Below are 22796 nucleotides of genomic sequence, written 5' to 3'. Positions count from 1 at the left end.
TATTTGTCAGTATTTTTCAAGTATTTGTATCCTGTCACAGCACCCACTGTGTTACTTCACACTTTGATATGGTAGTTTATTGCCTTTGGAGTATAGTTTTGACACACTTTAACATGACAGAAGTGCAATCAGGCACCAGAATGAATGTGTTTGTCACTGTCCTTGCCTCATTCATGCTGACACAAGCACTACTGAAGCCATTCTGTAAATCAAGACTAGGACAGATCTCAGTCAAAAACTCATCTTTTGGAGAAATTTGCTACGTTAAACTCCCTGTTCCAGATCACTGTGCTGCTGTCCAAGAAGCAGTGGCAGTGTAAGAGTGTGGTGGGAAGGTCAAAGAGCCATCACACCATGAATTTATATTTGCACAGCCACCTGAGTTAAAATGCTACACTTAACACCTGTATTAATTTCTCAAAACTAATCTACCATTAGGCTTTTATTTTTCATGCATCTTTTTCTAGTTGTTCTTCTTCAAAAACCTTGAATAAACTACAGATCAAACTTTTCCCAGTCACATGGAAGGTGAGTTTTCCAGCATTCAGATTAGACTTCTGACACTTCAGTCTGCAGAAGAGAAGGCTCTGAGGTGACCTAATTGTGGCCTTCCAGTATCTGAAGGGGGCCTACAGGAAGGCTGGGGAAGGACTTCTCAGGATCTCAGGCAGTGATAGGACTAGGGGGAATGGAATGAAGCTGGAGGTGGGGAGATTCAGGCTGGATGTGAGGAGGAGGTTCTCCACCATGAGAGTGGTGAAACCCTGGAATGTGTTGTCCAGGGAGGTGGTCGAGGCCCCGTCCCTGGGGGTGTTTAAGCCCAGGCTGGATGAGGCTCTGTCCAGCCTGATCTAGTGTGGGGTGTCCCTGCCCATGGCAGGGGGGGTTGGAACTAGATGATCCTTGTGGTCCCTTCCAACCCTGACTGATACTATGATACTATGAAGAATTGAGCATGCTTTTTGAATAATGGAACACAGCCTGAAATTCTATGTAGAGGTGAACGCTGTCTCCTGGAGACACCATTTCAGCAATGGCTTTGCTAATGCTGGAAGCTGAAAATTCTTTTAGTCCCTTCCCATAATCAAAAGTCTCAAGGTCCTCATCCAACACTTTACCACTACAGCTATAAGTTTGGGCCTCATATTACTTTAATGTCACCGTTTTACATTTTTAAACCAATGCTTTATCATTTGTTCCCGGGGACAAGATTTAGTGCACATAGTTGCATTAAAAGAGCTGAGTAAAGGAGTAGAGCAATAAGAAGTCATTCTGATAGATGTAGTGATCTTCCTACAGTTCCAGACAATTGAAGGTTGTTCATCCTAGTTGAGTTGCTACTGTATTTCCAATATCAACAAGGTGGACTCAAACACCCATTTGAGGAACCTCCTTACATCATAGCTTAATGAAGGGCAACAACAGCCTCTCTCAGGTGAGCCTGGCCAAACAAAAACTCAGCCCTTCTTTCATGCCCTCCCCCTTCTATTGTAAATACTGGGACTAAATTGAGACTGTACACACTTGAGACTGTACATGCTTGATTTATTTTCTATTTTATAATAATGACCATCTCAAAAGGTTACCAAAAATAAACAGATAAAAAAGTGCAAGACAGAGCTGTTTGAGATAAGACAATGAAAATACAAGGCTTAGCTGTTCTTTCCCTTACCAAGAAGCTGGGAAAGAACTGAAGTAGGTCTACAGAAATCAAGAAGAGTAATCTATTAAATGCTTCCTTCTGAAAGATTCAATAATTATCTTGACACTATCTATAAGACAATGAAGAAGAATCAGTCTAATGTGAACAGTTACTTTAATTGTACATTTTTGCACTACAGGGCTTGGCTAGTAGCCCTGCAAGTGGGCAACTGAAAAGGTAGACCATACACTATAAGAAAACAGAGACTGAAGGACTTTACAGATAATCCGGCCTTTGTTGTGTCTGAATGATTAACTCTTCTGAAATCATCCCGGGCAGGTGTTTGTCTAATATATTATTTGCTATTTCAATGGCAGCGATTCCCAACTCTGTAAAGTGTTCTTCAGTGTTTCTTGTCCTTAAAAGTATTTCTCCTTTTCTTATTTAAATGTCTCTTGCTAAAGCTTAAACTAATTACTTTTTTGTTTTGTCAACTATATATATGAAGAACATTTTAGTCATGTCTTGCTGAAACAAACTTGCCACAGTTGAAAGTGAGAGGGGCTGTATTCTCAAGAGCATATATTATTTTTGTCTTGCCCCAAACACAGTATTTTCTAAGGTTTACTTTTGTCTCTGGGTCCCTCCACACAGACCACATCCAGATTTTTCCTACACAGTCCACGTGTGTCTTGGAAGTTGTACTCCATGCTGGACTCAGAACTGTAGCTGTTGTCTTTTTAGTGTTGGGCAGAGCAGCAGGATATTTGTCCTAGAACCCATTTGTTTGAACACTTCAGAAATAACAGAGGTGTGCAATAATATTAACTTGTTTTCACTTTGTCTGAAGACAGTTGTAGATCACACTCTCCTGAACACTTCTATCTAAAGAGTCATTTTGAAACATTTTGCCGGCTAGCTGTTGCATCTAAATCTCCTATGCATTACAGAGCATGAAATTCACTCTTCATCCACCTGGATGATGTCTCCCAAAGCCATTCTTCGAGTAGACTGCCTCCTCACAAAAGAGGCTTCATCCATTTCACCTTGCTTTGCTCCTCGTTCCTTCTGCTTTTTGGCCACATTCTCAATGAGCTTGCTTGCATCACTGAGGGTTTTTTGTGTTCGCTGACATGCAGATTTCTGCTTTCCTTCTCCCACACTTGGATCTGTGACCTTTAAGGGTTTGGCTTTCCCATGGTCTTCCTGCTGCTCTTTCACGTGCCTTAATCTGAATCGGCGCCGAGAAACATTCTGGCAAGAGTCAGATATGCTGTCAGGTCTGTTAGATTCGTCATGCACATCAGATACCTGGAGAGTGGGGATTAATGGCTTACAGAGTGTCTTCGGAGCATATTCAACACCAGGTTGTTTAGTCACCTTAGAAGTTGCCTCTGGGGGCAAAAAAATTTGAATTTCTCCCAGAGGTTTGCTGCTTTTAGGGGCTAAAGCATCATCTTTATTCTCCAGAGCTGCCTTCTCACTCAGCCTCATCTTTTGAGTGTTTTCAACCTCTGCCTGAACCAGATTCTTTACTTTTTTCACGTGGGGATCATTGCTGATTGAGTTGATAACTGTCAGCTTCTGAGCAGCCATTTGGGCTTCTCTCTGGATACTCATAATCTTTTGGAGCTGGGCTTCTTTTACTTCCACAGGGATCTCCAAAGGGGCTAACTTCACAGGCCTCTTAACAGTGATGTTTTCTGTGCTGCAGAACTCATTTGCACGATGCAGGCTGGGCGACAAAGCTCCCTCTTTTTTCACTTTTTCTGGCCATATTTTTTCCTCTCCCTGGGGTAGCCTTTTCTCTGAAATCCTTGGAGAAGGAGGTTGGAAACCAAGGTTTCTATGTTCATTTCTTGTCTTCCCTCCCACCAAGATGTGAATGGGCTTTTTCTCAGGCTGCAGGTTCACAATGGTGACTTCACTGATAGTGCACTTGTACTTGGGCTTTTCCTCAGCCATCGAGACACCCTTAAAGAAAGCAAATGGATGCAAGAATCACTATCATGCCTTGTATTAGTCATCACTGTTAGCTTTTTATGTGATATTTGAGAGTCTGACAAGAGTGCAAGCTTTGTGTCCCTTAAAGCATACTCCTCATAACCATAAATCCTAGGCACTGTGCTCCGTATTTGGATGTACCCCAGGCTAATCTAAAATAAAGGACAAATTTAGTCTGTGCCTGGAGACTAAATAACCCTGACAACTGAGGAATCAGGGCTTGTCTCTTCCCTAGCCATCACCAGTGCATCTCAAAGAGCACTACCATTCTTTCTCCCATTCTCTCCCAAATATTGAGTGTCCTTTCTAAGCAGTGAAGAGTGAGTGGGAATTTCAAGTACCTGTAAATAAAAATTATGTGCTTTGTCCCTTTTGTTTCTTGCTGTGTTCCAAGAAAACACTTAAGGCTACCTACAGCTCTCTAAATGAGAAGTGAAATAAAAGAAACATAAGTAAACTGTTGTCCTAAAATGCAGAAACAAAGCAATGAAACAGAACAAAAGCAGTAATTCAAAAGGAGGTATGGGCATGGAAAGAAAGAAAAGGTAAACAAAGTACCTAGACACTATCATTTTTTAAAAAGATCTTGTTTGAAAACCCTTTTAGTTGCCTTTAAAAATGAGTATAGAACCACCTGCCCAGACAATGCCTCCTTCTAGCTATGGCCATTCTGTGTTTTCATGCTAGTTTTAGACAAGAGCGATTAGATCATTTACTGCTGAATTCATCTGAGGAACATTCAGACAAGTTAAGAAGACTTGGAGAAATTTTACACACCACCTAAATCCAATTGGAGTCCTAATGTTAATGCACTTAAAACCCATCCAAGGCTAATCTGCAAGATAAGCTGCATCCTCTGTTACCCTGCACACATTACTCAGTACCTTCTCAAAATGTCCATCTGCTATGTATATACTCCTACTTAAAATTTAATTAAGTAATTGGCCCAATCTTGTGTAGGTAATTGCTCTGTGCCTAAAATTCCCTTTGCAGTCAATGAGAGACCCATACAAAGAATGACGCTTCAAGCTCTCAGGATCAAAGTATTATGATAGTGGTGTTATCAAAAGGGACCACCAGTCTTTATTTAGACACCACAACCTTCATGTAATTAAAATACTTTCCTTCCTGGCCTCAGCTTGCTGATCCTTCTGATATAAACAGCACGGTAATGGAAGAACAAAATCAGAAGACTCACAGTACATTACTACTATTTTACTAAATTTGTGTGCACTGTGGCCCAGTGACAAATTAGCACAGAGTGTCCTCAGATCTAGAAACTTGGTGTCCACTGGAAATGGGACTATGACAACCCTCTGCTTCAGCTGTCTCAGTGCCCAGAATGGATGGTCCTGAGAGAGAGATGCTTCTATTATTTTACTTCACTTTGATTTTGTGAGTCTGCTCATTGCAGCATAACAAACACTTGGTTTGTAGGCAGAAAGTGAGATTTGCAACAGAATCTCAGGGAAATCAGGTGCCATTTTGAAACCTTGTTCACCAGCTTAGCAACTAGGTTGAGAGAAGAAGCTGAGCAGAGTTTCCTTTCTATCTTGGTCCACAGCCTCTGTTTTTCTTTCTACAACTGATTAAACAGGACATATCTGAAGCAGCTTTAGAGGCCCTGAAATCTTCTGTTGGCATGTACCTGGCAAAAATGAGGAACCAAAATGGGACAAGCATATAGGATATGCTTAGATCTCCTGACAGCCAGCTGGACTTTAACCAGAAAGTCAATCTGTCAGCAAACAAAGCAGCAGGTTTCTGTGCTATACAAAGCTCTGCAGGTCTTGAGATCCAAACCACTATTTTACGCAAGTCACTTCTCCATACTGCTCAGAAATACTTCCCTATTACAATTGTATCATGAACATAACCACCAGGAGGCAACACTGGAATTGCAATATACATGATTATAGATACATAATGGTTGAAGGGAATCCACCAAAACCTCTGCTTCCTTTAAAAAAAATCCCTATTTTCTAAATCACATTTGTGAAGTTTCCTCTCCTTGTTCATTGAAGCCAAATTTATACTATGTTACATAAGGAAAAAACCACAAAACAATCTAATGAACAAACAAAACCCTCTCTAAATCTCAAGCTCTTCCTACATGAGGAAAAGCTTTAATCTCATTGCTACAGGGTAATCTGCAGTGTTAAGCAGATGTTGCACAACTCAGATGCTTTCCTTTCCCATCATGTGTATGAACTGATTACTGTGATTCAAAGGGGAGGACAGAAATACCTAAGAAGGGAAGATCACAGATCAAATCCTCCATCTTATCTGCTTGAAAGCTTTTCCCCAGAGTGGAGTTTTCTGAGTTCAATTCCAAAATAAATACCAAGCCTTCAGCGTGCCTTAATTCTCCGTGTGGTGCCTGAAGCTTTGCTACCAAAAAGCCCTGTGGCACGTGGGGATGCATTACACATGCTGTCATTCAATAAGGGAGACAAATTATTCAGTTTAAATATCTAGGAGTGAATGGCATTGCATCCATAGCAGATTCTGCATGCACTATAAATAGCTCAGGTCATTGTGAACGGACAGCAACAGAGTCAGCACCTGAACAGCGCCCAAAAAAACCTTTACTATCCAGCCTTGCAGTACTCTGTTTTTGCCAGCTGCCATAAGGATCACATCTGCAATGTCAGGGTCTTAAATCATTATTTGATGTATCAGATAAATTTTACAACCCAATATTGTCTGTAGGCCAGTGGATCCTAAGAGGTCAGATGGTACATCAGGCTGGTGAAGATAAAACGTAACAGTGTCTGCAACCAGCATTACTGAAGGCAATGCTAACATCACACCTAGCTGTCTTTGATCCCACAACAACTGGGTATGAAGGTGGAAGGAGTTGAGAGGCTTCACAGAATTTCCTCCTGAGTCTCCTCAGTGCAGGATCCAGAGATCATGTGCCATTCTGCAACAGCTCCCTTCCCTTGGAATCTTAATGATAGCAAGAAGAGTTTCAAAACACAACAAAACAAGCTAAGTGAGTGGTCTAAAAACCAGACCAGTATCAGAAAACTCACTTCCAATCCCTTTTCTACTACAAGCTCTTCATGTGATGGCAGGGAAGATACTTTGTTCCTCTGTGACTGTGCTTTCCACCTGTAAATTTGTACTGATGCTCCCTCCTAACCCCTAGGAAGATTTTGGGTGTAAGTATACTAGACAGTATTAAGCTGCTCAGCACTCAGGTGAAATGGACTTCTGTTTGTTCTTAAAATAGGGTCAGTTCCAGATAATTTTCTGACACAAAGTGCTCTAAAGAAGGTAACACCCACTAAATAATCAAAACATGTAGGTTTTCTCAATCACTTCAAAATTATGCTAAGCATGTATATAACATTTTTCTCAATGCTGCTCTGCCAATTTCTTCACATTGTGTAGGATATTAAAGACCTTAATACAACTTTTGCTTTCTGTAGGACTCTTTATATTGAAGTGGTTTATTTTGTAGGCAAGAGAACATTTTGGACATGACATTATCATTAATCTAAAGGAATGTTTAGTGAAAGCATTTTGAATTAGTTCATAAGTTTTGGGGGATCTTAAGAGGATTTACACTGTTTCCTACAATTTGGCACACTCTTGTTCCTAATGCCGTCATTGCTTTATTAGCTCCTACATGAATTCATGAAGAGACCAGTCTGAATTCTAGGAAACCTGCAGCAGACATACCCTTGCAGACAGCTAATTTGCAAACCATGGAGTCTCCAGACTTTCTTCATGACTTCCAAGCTTTACTGAACAACCTAAGTCTTGGGAAGCTTCTTGTAGGGATTTGTGATAATGCTGGAAAGAGGAGGTGCAGAACTCCAGTACTGGACTTCTAACTGACACTGTGGTGACAAGTCATGCAAGCTAACTTTTCCAGCTTCCACGTCTAAACAGGGGCATTGTTCCTTATTTAGACCAAGACAAAGACTTGTAAAAAGTGAGCAACTAATATTAGACTTCTAAATCTAGATTTAAGGTATAAATAAATGACCTGGTTTTCAACAGTAGCACTGTCTTTGCACATTCTTAAATTCAGCCAACTTATTTAAGTATCTTAATCATAATTCAAGACTATCTTCAGCTTCAGAAATCTTAGCTTCAACTGTGAGAATAAGGACAGTTATTTTCCTAAATCCTGAACACCTTCAAATCCCATCCATTTCAACAAGAATATGAGAAGTAAAGGTCTGAAAGTGCAGTTGAATCCATGCTTACTGGGTGTGTGAGACATTATAGAAGTAGCCTAAATCATCTTATTGTTTCACTCCATTCACAGCAAATTAAAAATTCAATACCCCTTGCTAACTACCAACTTCTGTGCATCTTATGTGCCCACAAAGATAGCAGCATGAGCAGAGCTTGCAGACACAAAGAGAGTGAGCTCTTCCCTTGCCAGTTTTGCTTAATTTAGAGCTTGGTACTGTAAAATCCAGAGAGAAGGAACTGTCTGCTGCAATGGAAGCTCCTGTCTAGGAATTAATTCGGTATCCTGCAGTATGCCACTGATAAGAGGCAAACACCTTGAAGGAAATGAGAACAACTCCACATCATTTGATCTGCCTGCTCTCTGGATGCCACTCGTTCATTGCACTCAAATACTCAAACACCTTTTCTCAGCTCTCCCCTGCAATATTTCATTCAGAAGAATGAGCATGCCTGTCTTCTACAGACATGTCAGCAGTGCCGTTATCTTCGCTTAAAACATATAGGACTCTTCAAACAGAGATCCTCAAGCCCCCATCTCTCCACCGCACTGGGGGGTCGTCACTCTTCCCAGACTTGTTCCTTTTTGATTCGTTAGACCAATTAGGCCAGAAGTGAAAAACTGCCATGACTATGAACATTGACAGCAAGGGCACATTTGGAGGTGCCCTTTGATAAGGATAGTTCAATACAAAAAAGCTTCAGTACTAAAATCTTCCTGAATGTCCAGCTAAAAGACTAAAAGCCCCTCTCCTTTCCCCTTGCTGCAATATGTTTGAGAGTCCATAGTTCCAACAGAAGGGGTTGAAATTGTTTCTAGTCCATGTGTGCCTCATGCCTTAGTTATGGCATGTTACCAACAAGCTGTTTCGGGTGTAGTCTCATCAGACCAGAGGAACCCATATAGTAGGAAAGGCCTTCAGAGGGCTTTTATGACCTGTTTGATGGCTGTGCTAGCTATGGTCTAGTCTGAGCTAGATGACTAGGACACCCTCAATAGGAGCAAAGAGTGACCAGGTCACACTTTCTGAAAATAGGTACTTCATACACTACCTCAGATAGTGAGGTGACTCATCTTCCAGAAGTTCCCATCTCACCTTGTGGCTCAAATAAACAAGGAAAACTCATTCTAGGGTGGTAGCAGGGCACTGCAGCCTGCAAAGGAGACTCCTGTTAATGGCTGGGCCAGACTTTGAATGTGTCTTCTACCCTTGGTGATAAATTTCTTGCCCATTTTCTGTGTGCTTATTACTCACCTTGTACTATCACTTCAAGTTTTTCAAACACTCCTATTAAGCTGTAGGCAGCATATAGTCATGTGCCAGTACTGATGTTGAGGTAGAATTACCTGCTAGTCCTGTTAATCCACTGATGCTTTGACAGCAGGAGTAGTACAAATAGAGCTCCTTTGTTAAAAAATTATTAAAAATGACCTGAAAGTCCACAGTGTTCCAATTCCCTGAAAACCTACCACTTCCTTGGTGAATGCTGTAGCATTTATGCCCAGAGAATAGTCAACGACAGCCCGACCTCAGATCAACTAATGACATGGATGTTGAAAGATTTTGATGTCACTTCTTTTATCCTCAGGCCCATTATCTGACTCGTCTCCCTTTCACACTTCAAATAGAAGCTGCTTTATAGAGCAGTGCAGTGGGCAAGCAGGGGATGTAGGAACTAGTACTACATTTTCTATAGGCTTGTTTGACAGCCATACACAAGTCTATGCCTTGCAATCAAAAATGCCCTTTAGATATATTGCAAAAATTTGGAGTCTATTAAATCTGCTGCACTGCTCAGGAAGGTCACTATAACCTATTCCAACCTAAATTTGCCTCTAGCTTCAGCAGGACACTGTTTGGTTTATTCCATTCTACCCAGTGGTGCTAAAGTTGTGCAGTGTTATTCAGCTCTTGTGCTCTGCTCTGGAAAGGGCTACATTTCAATGACATGTGGATCTCTGCACCATTTGGAGACCGCTATAGGACTTTCCAGATGGTAGGCAGAATACATTAATCTATGTCATGAAAATTTAATTCATATGAAGGTAATAAATTGTTTATGTATAAAATAGCCAGGACTAATACATTAGCATTCAGGGCTGAATCACACCAGGATACAGGCACACACAGTTCACAGTGAACTCAGCTTTTTGGCTGTTATAACAAGAATCAATTGAATAGAATTATTAAGTGCAGATACTCTGTGTTTGGAGAGAATATGCCAACATACAAGCTACTGCACTGCTAAAACAACCCACCCATCTCCATAGTAATTTTAACTCAATCATAAGAAACCAGCCATGATTTGAAAGAGAGAAAGCATAATAGAGAGAGTATGTAACAGCATGGGCTTGCTTCTACATTTGCATTGACGTCAGAGCAAACAAGATTAAATGAAGGCAAGCACAGCTACAGAAATGTGACCTTAAACACAGCCACAGAGTTGCAGCTATTGCCAAAATCTTAACTGTAACTCCACCTGGTTTGCTGACGTAGCCCCAGAGAGCCTTCAAGAAGCAGCCAAGGATCCCTGTGGCAGCTGGCACAGCGAGAGCTTTGCTCACTTTTGAGCAATGGGCATATTGCCACAGAAAGGAACTGGGATGGGGCAGGAAGGATCCAGCTGGCACGGTCCCCCAGAAGGAACCATTGAGGCTGGCAGAATTTGCAGCAGCTTCTTAGCTGCTGTAAGCTCTGATGGGGCTGCTTTGGCCTCTTCTTAGTCCAGGATTAGCTAAAAGATGAAAAAACACTTAATCTTATTTTCCCAGTCACTCTCCTCCTTTTTGTCAGGTGTAACCTTGACTCTTTTGAGTTCCAGTCTTGGAAAGCCCAAACCACAGACAACCAGGCTGCTGGGAATAATGGTTGATGACACTTTCAAAGGCTAAGAATAATTGGAGCTAAAAACCTGTTACCATAGGAGCAAAGCACATTCAAGTCTACCCATTCAAATAAAGCATGATTATATGGTGACATCGCCAAAATCTGTACCACAGCTTACTGAACAACAAAAAAATCATATAAAAAAAATCCACAACTAAAGAATTATCTGGCAAGAGAAACTCCCTTCCAAACAAACCGAGCTGATACATCCCAGTCTTCTCAAACAATGTAATTTAGAATGAACGCACACATTTCTTTTGAATTAAAGGATGGAATTATCTGCTGTGCATCACTTAAACCTTTCAAAACCAGGCTGAATTGGAGTGTAACTGATTTCATGATTTCATTGAGTCTCACTACTCTGACCATTATTTCACTTTATTATTTACTGTAAAACAGGTTCCACTTTGGATCTGTGGGGTAAAGCACCTCTCTAAAGATTCAAATGAGGTCAACCAGAGTAGCAATTTCAGGTTAATTCCCCTATTTGGAGCAATTTGGTTAATTCCCCCAAACACAAAGGTACCTCTTTCTTGATGTCTTTATAGAGAGGAGTTCTGGAATGGTTAAAGCATAATGGGAGAGCTTTGACGGCTAAGTTACACTGTGAGACCTTCTCCAATCAATTTGTCCTAGCTGAAAAAAATGGAGAGAGTTTATACGTGTACTACTGAAAATTAAATTCTTATACTGTTTCCTCCTTGTGGCATCTCTGCTTAACTACAGCCAGATGGGCAATTTTGGGTTTCCTGCAGATTAAAGTCCACAATATAACCAGGCAGGTGCCTTGTGGGGGGCGAGGGGGTAATACAATAATAAAACTTAGCCAAATAACCAAATTACACTCGAGGTTCCAACCAGAAGCTCCTGTTACAGTACCATGCTGAGCAGTGTGCTATTTGGAGATAAAACCCCTTTTTGTCTTAAGAACCCAGGGAAATAAGCTATGATGCTACCCAGCTTATTACAAAAACATTGTCAATGACTGGAGGGATCCTTCACTGCATTTCTTCTGCCCTCTCTTTGACATATGGAACACAAATGCTGTTGTTGCTGTAGCAGCTCCTGGTTTGAAAGCTTGGAATAATTCCCTCATCCAGAACTTGCTGTTCTTGGCCACATGAATCACTGGTGGTGTCCTGGAGATAATGTGTATTGAATGTTCATATAGCAGTCATTTTCATTTCTTCCGAAACAGGAGGTATGAAATCCTAACACTTGTGACTTGTGCTTTTGAGCATTTTCTAGCCCATCAATCAAGGGAGGATTTTTTGATTCAGCACTTAGCAGCTGGCTATACTTAATCTGGAAATGTAAATAGATCCTTTGCTTTTATTCTTAACTCCGTGCTCAACTCTTGAACAAAAGACAACTGGTTTTTAAAAAGAGAAAAGTCCATTGCAACTACAGCACTGACTCCATACCTTGTCTCTTGATTTACAAGGAACCATATACACTTACTTGAAGAAAGAGCAGCTAGTCTACCAAGCCTGTGAGCCTCTGAGTTTTTATGCATTAGCATCATTCCCAGTGATCCTGACAATGAGTAGTACATTCTTACTTGCAGATGCCCCACCAGTCCAAGTGTGCACATGAGAGGGAGTTCTATTCATTTCCTTCTAGACTGAATTCAGTCCGGCCAGCTCCCTAGGAATTTTTATTACTTTACTCACCTCCCTCTATTTTATTTATTTTTCTCTTACTTATTGCCATTGCATTCCATTCAGGAGTTAGGAAGGAAAAGAAAATAGCTTTTCTCCTGAGAGTTTAACACATTTCACCACAAAGAAGAAAGCAAGCCTTGAAAAATATCAGCTTTCTGGCACAATGCCAGGACTAAGGCAGCCTCGTACTTCACCAGGTAGGCTGCTCTCCCTTGAATTCACAAGGACCTCTTCTCCTGCTCTCTGAGCAGCTGGGCATGGAGGCAATTCCCACGCTTCTGTAGAGTGGTCTAAAGCTAGAGTTTCAGCCTTCTCTAGTATGGGTGATGACACCAATTAAGTTCATTATACATTATCCATGTGTTTTGAAGATGCTTCTAATAAATTACTATTGTTCTGTCCTCAGGACCACAGCACTGCTCTCAGAAACTCAGCTCTTACTGGAATCTTTCTGTTCACCTTGGTGGGCGTCAGTACTAAACCAACAGAAATGCTCAGTGTCATCACAAGCTGGATGTGCATACTGCAACACAGAGGTACACTCTGGTCAGTGCCTCCAGATACTAGAACACCTTTCACAATCAGTGATGATACTGCCTTTGGTTTTAACACAGACAGAATAGAGATGAAGGCTTTTCCAAATTCATTGTGACAATTCCACAAATTGCACATAGCCTTCATTCAGTTTTAAGTGTGCCTAATGAGAAATGAAGCCTTTCACCCGTATCCCTCTTCAGTATCACCTATGCCCCTTAGCTGAGGCTCCAGTTTAAATATCTATACATGTGGGTCACTACATAGATTCAAACAGCACATTTACAAGTGCAGAGGGGTAAATATGAACCTATATTATATCTAAATTCCATTCAAAGCCTCATATTCAAGTGTCTAAAGTCTTGCCACCTCCTCCTCCTGGAAAAACAGAGAGTTTTGCTTGTTGAATAGAATTGTATGCTCATTAGTTTCAGCAGGGTAAACCTCTTGGTTCTATTGAGATTATCTCTGACCATACCAACAGTATTATGCTCAGCATAAATAAGTCACCAGTAGCAGCACTATCTCCCAAAGACCTCAGACTACCCACATGCTTGTTCTTGAGCCCTCTATCCATCTCACAGTATCAACAACACATTAGAGATTGGAAAGGATCTCAAGAGATCATCAGGTTCAACCCCCCTGCCAAAGCAGGATCACTTAGGGTAGTCTGCACAGGAATGCTTCCAGGTGGGTTTTGTAAGTTTCCCAAGAAAGGGATTCCACAACCTCTCTGGGCAGCCTGTTCCACTGCTCTGTCACCCTCACTATAAAGAAGTTTCTCCTCATGTGGAAGTGAAATCTTCTATGTTCAAGCCTGAACCCAATGCATCTTGCCTTTGGCCACCTTCAATTGACAGCCACCCCTCAGATATTTATACACATTGATGAGATCCCTTCTCAGTCTTCTCTTCATGACTAAACAGTCCCAGGGCTCTCAGTGTCTCTTCACAGGGGAGATGCTCAAGTCCCATAATCATCCTCATGGCTCTCAGTTGGATTCTTTCTAGCAGTTCTTTCTTGAACTGGGGAGCCCAAAACTGGACACAGTATTCTAGGTGTGGTCTCACCAGAGCAGACTAGAGGAACAGAAGAACTTCCCTAGACCTGCTGGACACATTTTTCTTGATGCACCTCAAGATACCATTAAGTAATTGTAATTTTTTTATATATTTACCTTTCTTACAGAGACACAGCAGAACTCCAACAAGTTGTTCATTTACTAAGGCAGTTACCATTTTTTTTTTTTTTAGCTCAGAAGACAAACTTGATTTTTGATGTACTATGAAGGCTTGTAAAGGAAATTTATTTAAATGTTAAGACTCAAAGTTTTGAGGTTAGTGGCTGAAATAATCACCTTTAACATAGTCCTAGGAAAAAAAGTTACATCAGTAGACACAAGATTATTTGTCTCCATGTATTTCAGTGTGTTTGGAAACAAAGCTAGCTATTAACAAATGCCTGTCACAAAATCAGGGAGTAGTAGGAGTTGGAAAGGACCTCTGAAGATCATCTAACCCAACTCTCCGAGAGTATCCTTCCGACCCTTTTTCTGAATAAAAAAAATTATTAAGTCAGGCTGCAAAATTCAGCATGGATTATGGAATTTTCTTTCTAGAATGACATAATTTAATGTAGTGGTAAGACAATTTGTCTTTGAGTTAGGAATTTACTTCGGTGTTTCCACTATCTACACTTCAGACAGACCAACTTTTGCTGAGCAATAGTATTGAAATAACCAAACCCTTTCCACAAATTTGGTGGAATTTTAAGTGGGTTTTATGCCAATTACTTTTATTCACTCTTGAATTTCACATAAGCATTTAATTTCTTATGTCAACATACAGAAGACCGTATTTTCAAAACTAGGTAGCTTCAGACCCAAAATCCATCAGTTCATTGTAGCTGCCATATTAGGTTTTGATATCTATGTATAGTAAAATAAAATAATATGCCCTTAAAGATGCTGACTTGACCTAGGGGAAGGTGTCCCTGCCCATGGCAAGGGAGTTGGAACTGGTCTTTAAAGGTCATCTAGTTTAATCCCCCTGCCCACCCCACCACCAGCCTTCATCTTCCCAAAGAAGCTCCTGCTCCACTACTACCCTAAACCCTTCCCATCTTCACCTTCCCAAAGCAGCCCCTGCTCCCTCTACACCATCTTCCATCCTGCCTAAACAGCTCCTGCTCCACCGCTACCATTTTTGCACCCATCCCAGAGCCAGGGACAAGACCCTCAGCTAACCAAGATACCACACACAGAAGCTCAGTCCCAGTAAGGAAGCCCAGCCAGCACCCGTGGATGATATTGGAGTAGCAATGGATATTGTCCCTAACAACCGGGGGGCCACCAGGCCCCCCGGCCTTTGTTGTCACCACCACCATCACCCAGTGTGCACCATGAGAACTCACCAGTGATGAGAGGAGGATCCTTCAGCCCAGATGGGCTCAGCTTGGGGCTGCTGCTCTTTCTGGGAGAGATTAAAAAGGGGAGTGGGTGGGGAGGGCCAAGTGGCCACACCTGGGGTGGGAAGGAATTCTAATTGAGCCCAGGTGCTCTGTGATTTGAGGAGAAAAACGGAGTGGGTGGGCTGGAAAAGGGGCAGATGGTGAAACCAGTGTTATTAGGAAAGATGATTTATTGACTTTTAGTGATTGCTAGATGCTTACTGTGGCTAGTTTCAGGATATTCCACTACTCTTGGATATTAGATAATTTATTGACAAACCCAAACATGGTTTTCATAGGCCAATATTAAGTTCAATAAGCAAAAAACCCCCCACACCTTCTGCTAAGGTAATAGTATAGCTTATCAGCTTAGTAAACTCTTTGTCTCAGCCTGGAAGGGTTTTCTGGGGGTTGTTTTCCCACCCATCTGCGTGTGTGGGAGAGGGCTTGCTTCTGAGGGCAGGCTGTGTGAAGCCAGGACACTGCTACGCTGAAGATGAGATAGTGGCTTTAGCTAGCAGACTTGAACTCTCCTACAACTAAACAAGAACATTACATGCCACAATGAACCCTGTGGTCTCTCCTGTGTGAGTATGGAGACAACAGGAGTATGAGATGATAACCTTTTGTTCTACAGGCACAAGTGCATGAGTTACAAAGAAAAGTGAAAAAAGAGTTCTTCCAGAAGGAGAGCTACACTAGTCCACCATGAGCAGTTCTCTGGTCCTAGTACATGGGCATCAGATCCAAATTTGAGTAGAGGAAGATCTCAAGAACTAACTGACTTTATTAGAGGCTGAAGTAATCATAAGTGGGAATAAGTGGGAATAGCACCCTTGTAGAATCATTAAGGTTGGAAAGCATCTTTAATATAATTGAGATCAACCATAAGCCAACTACCATGACCACTAAACTGTGTACTGAAGTGCCACATCTACATGCTTCTTTAACACCTTGACCACCTCCCTGGGCAGCCTGTTCCAACACCTCACCACTCTTTCCATATTGAAGTTTTTCCTAATATTCCGTGTAAACCTCCTCTGGCACAATTTAAGCCCATTTCCTCTTGTCCTAACCCTAGTTACTAGGGAGAAGAGTCAAACACTGGCCTCACTACAACCTCCTTTCAGGTAGCTGTAAAGAACAGTAAGATCTCCCCTTAGCCTTCTCTCCTCCAGACTAAACAATCCCAGTTCTCTCAGACACTCCTTGTAAAACTTGTCCTCCAAACCCCTCAACACAACTGTGGCTTCCCTTGTTCTGTCTCACTGCAACTTCAGTTCCTGGTACCTGCAATTGACTTGTGAAGGAGACAATTTCTCCCTATAAGACTTGAAACAATTTTTGGGTTGTTTTACCCTGATGGAACAGTGCACCTTACCCCACAGATTGGTGTGTTTTGACACACACACTCATCTTCTGTGTGTCCATATTCAGTAGTCAAATTCAGTGGCCTGTGGTATTATCTTGTCAGAGTGCTTTGAAAGGCAAATCCTATCAGAACATAATAGGCAGGGATATTAAAGCTATTAGTACATAGCACTTTCTTAACAGGTCAGAGGACAGAAAGGGAGCTCTCTAATCATCTTCAGATACATTTTGTTTCTTTTCTTTCTCATAGTCTGGAATAACAATTAAACCTCAGCTCCTCCAGATGGCTTGAGTTGCTATTAACATATCCAATAAGTAACCCAGAAATGTAGCTAAAAGGATATTGGCTGTGGATGAGTAGTGGATGCTCATTCCCCATCTCTAGGAACATCTTTAGAAGACTGGGTCCACAACCGACAGAGTCGTGTGCTGCCTCTCCTTCCTCACAGTTTTGTTTCTGATGAAAATCAGCAGAGGCATGGGGAAACCTAGAGTGAGTCAGGAAGGCACATCAGACCTGTCAAAATGTGGCCTTACTGAAACAAGATTGTTTTTTCTAACATTATCCTCTGATTGAGTAGCAGAAAGGAGAATTCTACTCTCTTTCTCCTACATGGCTCTGCACTATATCCTGGTTGGGTTCCTCCCCAGGAAGGGTTGGAATAAGGGTGAAGGAATTAAGGGGAGTCAGACAAGGTCATTAGCAGCATTCGGTATGACCTTTAGTCATTTCAGAGCAATGACAGCTTGTGTACTGGAGATGTGTATAGACACTATACTAAAAGCATTGTCATTGTTGCTCAGCTGTGATAGCACCAATATAGTTCATGTTGCACAGTATGACTGTCACAGCCAGCCTACTCTCAACTTATGTAAATTTTCACATGGTGCCACACACCTGCAAATGCACCAAACACCCCACATCCCAGAAGTGCAAGTTTCATTCCACAGCGTAGTCCAGAAGAGTTTCATTACCCGCATGAGTTACGGAAGGTTTCTACTTCAGGTAGAGAACGTGGCCTATGTACTGTGCAACACACAGATTCAGTCTCAGCATTGTACCTCAGGCCTCTCACAGCTTTTTGTTTGCTCTTCCAATTTTATAGTACCAGTGTGCTACAAAAGCAGCACGACCAGCATCACTAAAATCAAAAGAGAAATGCCAGCTCTTTCGCAACAGGCATCTGAAGTGCTTTGCTCATTTGGAAAACTACCCAGTAGGACCTCAAGCCTACAAATGCCTTGCATCTAATATTTTTTCCTGTGGGATTTTTTCCTTTTGCTGCCTTTTCATATTGTAGAAATAAGAGCAGCATTCTCCTCCGCTTCCCATTAATTTCGTTGTTCAGTTCTTGAATCCTGAAGATCTCCTTAAGGAAATTAGTCAAATCAGGCTTAAAATTCTCCTGAAACCTTTCTCTGGTAGTGAAAAGCTGATGGTGGTTGTTATTAGTAGCTTGGCTTTAGAGTTACTTATGTGCCTGGATAAGCCAGTCTATTTTAGTGGTAGCAATTTTCTAATCTATCAGAAGACACTGGGGATTTCCACAGAGAAGACAAATACATCATAAAAAAAAAGATAGAAAAGTGGTTTACTTACAGAAAAACTCTAAGAAATGTAGTTGGAAAAGATAGACTATACAGATTATACCAAGTGGTGTTTTAGAGAAAGTTGTCAAAGGCTGAACAGCCACAGCCTATAATGGCAGATGGCCCCTGCAGGTGAAGATATCTGTAGAGCCTAGACATTCAGTCTCTATCTGTGTGAAATTATTAAGCTGCTAGCAATAACTAAAAAAACTGAGATTGTAAGCTTATCTGGCATATTTGCCTAGCATTGGTTTCAATTTTTAGGTGCTCCAAAGCTCACGAGTTCCTGTTCACACCCCTGTTAAATATCCTGAAATAGCTCTCTTCTAGAAAATGCTTCTGGTTTAGCCATTTTTTAAAATAGATACTTCCACGAGGAGGGATTTTCAGCCAGTTTTTGCTGTACAGTTTATTGTTTCTAATCTCTCCATTGCCATTATTATGCCAATCAAGTGCTTGTGCAATGTCCCAACTAGAAAATGTCTTTTTTTATTTGATTAGCTCCCAAGTTGATTCTTATTACTTATTAATAAACTCATTCCATCCATAGTCTGCATTGAACCCTCTTCTCAGCAGCAGCTCCTGCTCTGTTCTCAGCTTTGTCAGTGTAAGTTTTCAAAGGTAAAAATTTCCAGCCATCTCTCTAAGCAAGACAATCAACAAGAAGCCCATTGCTTCCACGCTTACCAGCCGGCCAGGCAGTTCTTGCTTTGCTCGTTGTTTTATCATTCCCGAGAAGTGCCGCCTCCTCCTCCTGATGGGATCTATTGACTCTGCGGTATGCGAGCTACTGTGACAGGGTATGAAGAGACCAGGTGCCTTGCCTACCCAGGAGTACTGGAAGGCTTAGAAATCCTACACAGAGATAAGTGGGAGATTAGGGTCAGCACTGCTGCAGTCGCACTGAAGAGATTCTGTGTGCCAAGAAAAGCAAATGTGAATGTCTTGTATTATTCTTGCTTCTTTGTAAAGTATTCTTTCTTTCTTTAAGTACTAATCTGTTTAAAATCTGTATAAAATCTCCCTCCTCCACCTGTCTTTAGTGCATCATGCACCTTTTTCATCCTTTCATCATTTCTGTTCTCTTCTGTATCCTGCTTGTCCATCACCTTCCTGTGGTCCAGCTGATGTCTTGAAAGCTCCAGGCCCCGTTACGCTGGACAACCTAAATACCACTGAATAACAGCCCCGCAAACATTTACAACTTACATACAAAATGCCGGGAGGACATGGAGGCAGCAGAGGGGAAATGTGAGGAGGGGAACCTCCTCACAATAGGAGGTTAATTGCAACCATTTAGGCAGCCCAGCTGATGCTTTCTGCCTTGGCTGTTATGGAGTGTGTGTTTCTAACCCTTTGGGTTCAGCTACTTTCTTGCCAACAAAGTGTTTTCCTTTGATTTCTCTTAGCCTGATTGACCTGGCTGGCTCTTTTCACCTTGGGAAACACAATCTTGGACCGGCCCTACCTGTAATGAGGAGCTGTTGATCTTGAAGGCTCCCAGGGCTTCACCCTCCCAAAAGGACTAGAATGACTCCCCACATGCTAAGGCATTTTGTAACTTTCCTAAGCAGGACAGATCCTTCCAGACACTGATGGCTGATGACTAGAAAACTTCAGCAGTTCCAGTGCCACTTTTAAAAAAAGGGAAAAAAACAGGAAAGATGACTTTTCTTGGCTGTTAACATGATGATTCGAGTTAAGCACAGCACTATGGGAACTGGTTGTTTAAATAGTTAGCTCTCTGCTACAGGACTTTCTATTTACTGTGCCAGGGTCCTTTCCACAGATAACACAGTCCATAGGACAAGTCCTTCAACCCCTGTGAAAATAAGCTATTGATTTATTTTTTTCATTTACAAATCTGTCCTTTTTTATTCCTGATGTGTTTTCTGTTGTTTGTCTCAAGTCAGCTGAGTTGCACCAAAGTGAACAGACAAGAAATATGTGCTTACATTTTGGCATGGAATTGCCATGGCTGGGAATTTTCATTACCAAAAAGAAAGATGGAAATGCCCGAGTAGTTATTTTAATTTGTTGGGTTGTTTTCTAAGGAGAGCAGCTCAGGGGGTGAAGTAAATAAATCAACATTATATATTTATGTTTACAAGCCTCTTAAATCAGAGCTTGGAGTGGACTTTCTGGATAGGGAGTCGAACAAAAATTGATACATGTCAGTATCCCTATTACAAGAGGAATATGGACATGCTGGAACGTGTCCAGAGACAGGCCACGAGGATGAGCAGAGGGCTGGAGCACCTCTCCTATGAGGACAGACTGAAGGAGTTGGGGCTGTTCAGTCTGCAGAGGAGAAGGCTCTGAGGTGACCTAATTGTGGCCTTCCAGTATCTGAAGGGGTCCTACAAGAAGGCTGGGAAGGGACTTCTCAGGATATCAGGTAGTGATAGGACTAGGGGGATTGGAATGAAGCTGGAGGTGGGGAGATTCAGGCTAGATGTGAGGAGGAGGTTCTTCACCATGAGAGTGGTGAAACCCTGGAATGGGTTGTCCAGGGAGGTGGTTGAGGCCCCGCCTCTGGAGGTGTATAAGCCCAGGCTGGATGAGGCTCTGTCCAGCCTGATCTAGTGTGGGGTGTCCCTGCCCATGGCAGGGGGGTTGGAACTAGATGATCCTTGTGGTCCCTTCCAACCCTGACTGATACTATGATACTATGATATGATACTACGATATCACCAAGGCCTTTTGGAACCCCAGTTTATGTACATTATAATTAATCTTTTTTTAGAAACAGCACTCAGAAAGATCTGAAAATTATTCTGAAGACAGCAGTCAACATCTCTGAGGCAGTGCATAGGGGTTCTGAAAGATCTGCATGACTCCCCTCAGCTGTATTGAGAATATCAGCAGTAGATGATAAGCGCACTCTTACAGGCGCACACAGAGCAATAACAGTCCAGCTGTGTTTAAGGCTCTCCTGCCAATGCTCTGTCCTGTCTTTTCACCTACCTTTGAAAACAAAGTATTCAGAAATTGTTTTGGGCACAAATGAGTATAGCTCTCAAAATGTTAGGGGGGTGGGGGGAGAGGAAAGCTTTTGCAAGAGAAGTTAAAAATAAAACCAAGGATTTATGGTTTTCAAAAATTTACACAATCTTGTTCTAAAGTGTGTGTGAATAATAAAGGAAGAGCAAAAGGCAAATTGCACTGAAGACTGAAATACAATGGAGATGTGGGGGTAATCAGCTTATGGAATGCTTTTATATAATAAAGCAAATTATGCATGAGTTTCAGAGGCGCCTTCAGATCTCACTGTCTTCATACAACATCCTTTATGTAAGCAGAGGCTCATCAGAGCAGACCTCTGCTGTTTTCTGCCTTCCATTTGCACCATTGTAGCCATCAGGACCAAAACCAATCAGAGTTCTCTATTCTCATGAAAATGAGAAATACTTTCAGCTGCATCTCTTGCATGCTACATGCTAAATTGCAAGTAAGATGCTGTCTGTAGAAAAAAAGGCTAGGTGACCTCTTGCACCTATATACAACATTTATGTAAATAATTATTTTATATATAGTAATTTTCAAGTCCAGGACATCTGTTTATACAGGGTTTGTCTTCACTAACTGCTTGAGCAAGCTTCCTCAATTAGCTCAACAGGCTAATTTTGTTCCATTTTTAAAGTTTCGTTCCTGCCCAAATATTGCTGCAGCCAGAAGTTGGGAAATTTGAAAGCAGACCTGAACAAGAAAAAGGAAGCCAAGTCCACACTCCTTTGCTGATGTCCACACTTTTATGGTTGGTAATAAATAAGACAAGAAAGTAGACAGAAATATCAACAGTATGTCTCCACAGGTAAATTTTTTGCTGGCTAAGACTACATGTGATATATCCCCACTCCCCAGAACTGACAGATCAGATTCAATCTCTCATAGTCTTTCTCCAGACCACTACTTAGCTCACAAGTCTCATATGTGAAGCCAAGTAAATTAGAAAAGCAGGAAACAGAATGCTAACTGGTGCTTCTTGCAGATTTATGGTGGACTTTTAAGCTGTCAAGCTCAAAACCTTGCTGTGGGCAATGTATTTTTCTGATAGCTTCAATTCATGTGCATTTTGTAAGCCAAACTATGTGGTGTAAGCTTTGGCTTACAAAGTGTACATGAATTGAAGCTATCAGAAAAATTAAATTTGGTTTCCAAACCTCTAAGGTTCCTGGTGCTTGTCTCCAGTTCATATGATAGTGAGGCTAAAATGTTTAAAAATCATTTTCTAAGAGAGTTAAAATCACACAAAAAAAAAATAAATTAAACCAAGCTGGTGATCTATAAGCTTCCCTAGAATTCAGAGATTAAAATACTCAGAATCACAATGTCTTTGACATTGAACAGGTTCTTTAGAGATCATCTCCAACCTCCCTGCTTGGAGCAGGGTCATGTAGTTCAGGTTGCTCTGGGCTGTGTCCGTGCCCCTGCACCATCCGA

General features: G+C 41.5%; 1 protein-coding gene across 3 annotated transcripts; it reads right to left on the bottom strand.

The window, feature by feature from the left end:
• Window positions 1-1528: 1528 nt before the first annotated feature.
• On the bottom strand, window positions 1529-19174 carry LOC137449712 (uncharacterized). 3 transcript variants are annotated; one of them, XM_068155475.1, is made up of 4 exons: window positions 19041-19174; window positions 17108-17251; window positions 14122-14223; window positions 1529-3616 (listed from the first exon to the last, which is right to left on the bottom strand). In XM_068155475.1, the coding sequence occupies exons 3-4, from the start codon at window positions 14161-14163 to the stop codon at window positions 2603-2605; spliced, it is 1056 nt and encodes a 351-aa protein (XP_068011576.1). In that variant the 5' UTR covers window positions 14164-14223; window positions 17108-17251; window positions 19041-19174; the 3' UTR covers window positions 1529-2602. The 3 variants fall into 3 exon arrangements, with proteins under 3 accessions (XP_068011576.1, XP_068011575.1, XP_068011577.1); XM_068155474.1 differs by lacking the exons at window positions 14122-14223; window positions 17108-17251; XM_068155476.1 differs by lacking the exons at window positions 14122-14223; window positions 17108-17251; window positions 19041-19174 and adding an exon at window positions 15357-15645.
• Between the last annotated feature and the right edge of the window lie 3622 nt (window positions 19175-22796).

The sequence above is a fragment of the Melanerpes formicivorus genome, unplaced genomic scaffold, assembly GCF_026170545.1.
Source record: "Melanerpes formicivorus ecotype bairdi unplaced genomic scaffold, bMelFor1.0.p_v2 SCAF_32, whole genome shotgun sequence".
NCBI lineage: Eukaryota > Metazoa > Chordata > Aves > Piciformes > Picidae > Melanerpes > Melanerpes formicivorus.
This window is presented reverse-complemented; position numbering and strand designations above follow the sequence as displayed.

Coding starts and splice junctions, on each gene's coding strand:
- LOC137449712 (XM_068155475.1), bottom strand. CDS start 14,163: ATGAACAACTTGTTGGAGTTCTGCTGTGTCTCTGTAAGAAAG. Junction 3,617..14,121: donor GCTGTGTCTCTGTAAGAAAG/GTAAATATATAA, acceptor GCTTTCTTTAAG/GGTGTCTCGATGGCTGAGGA.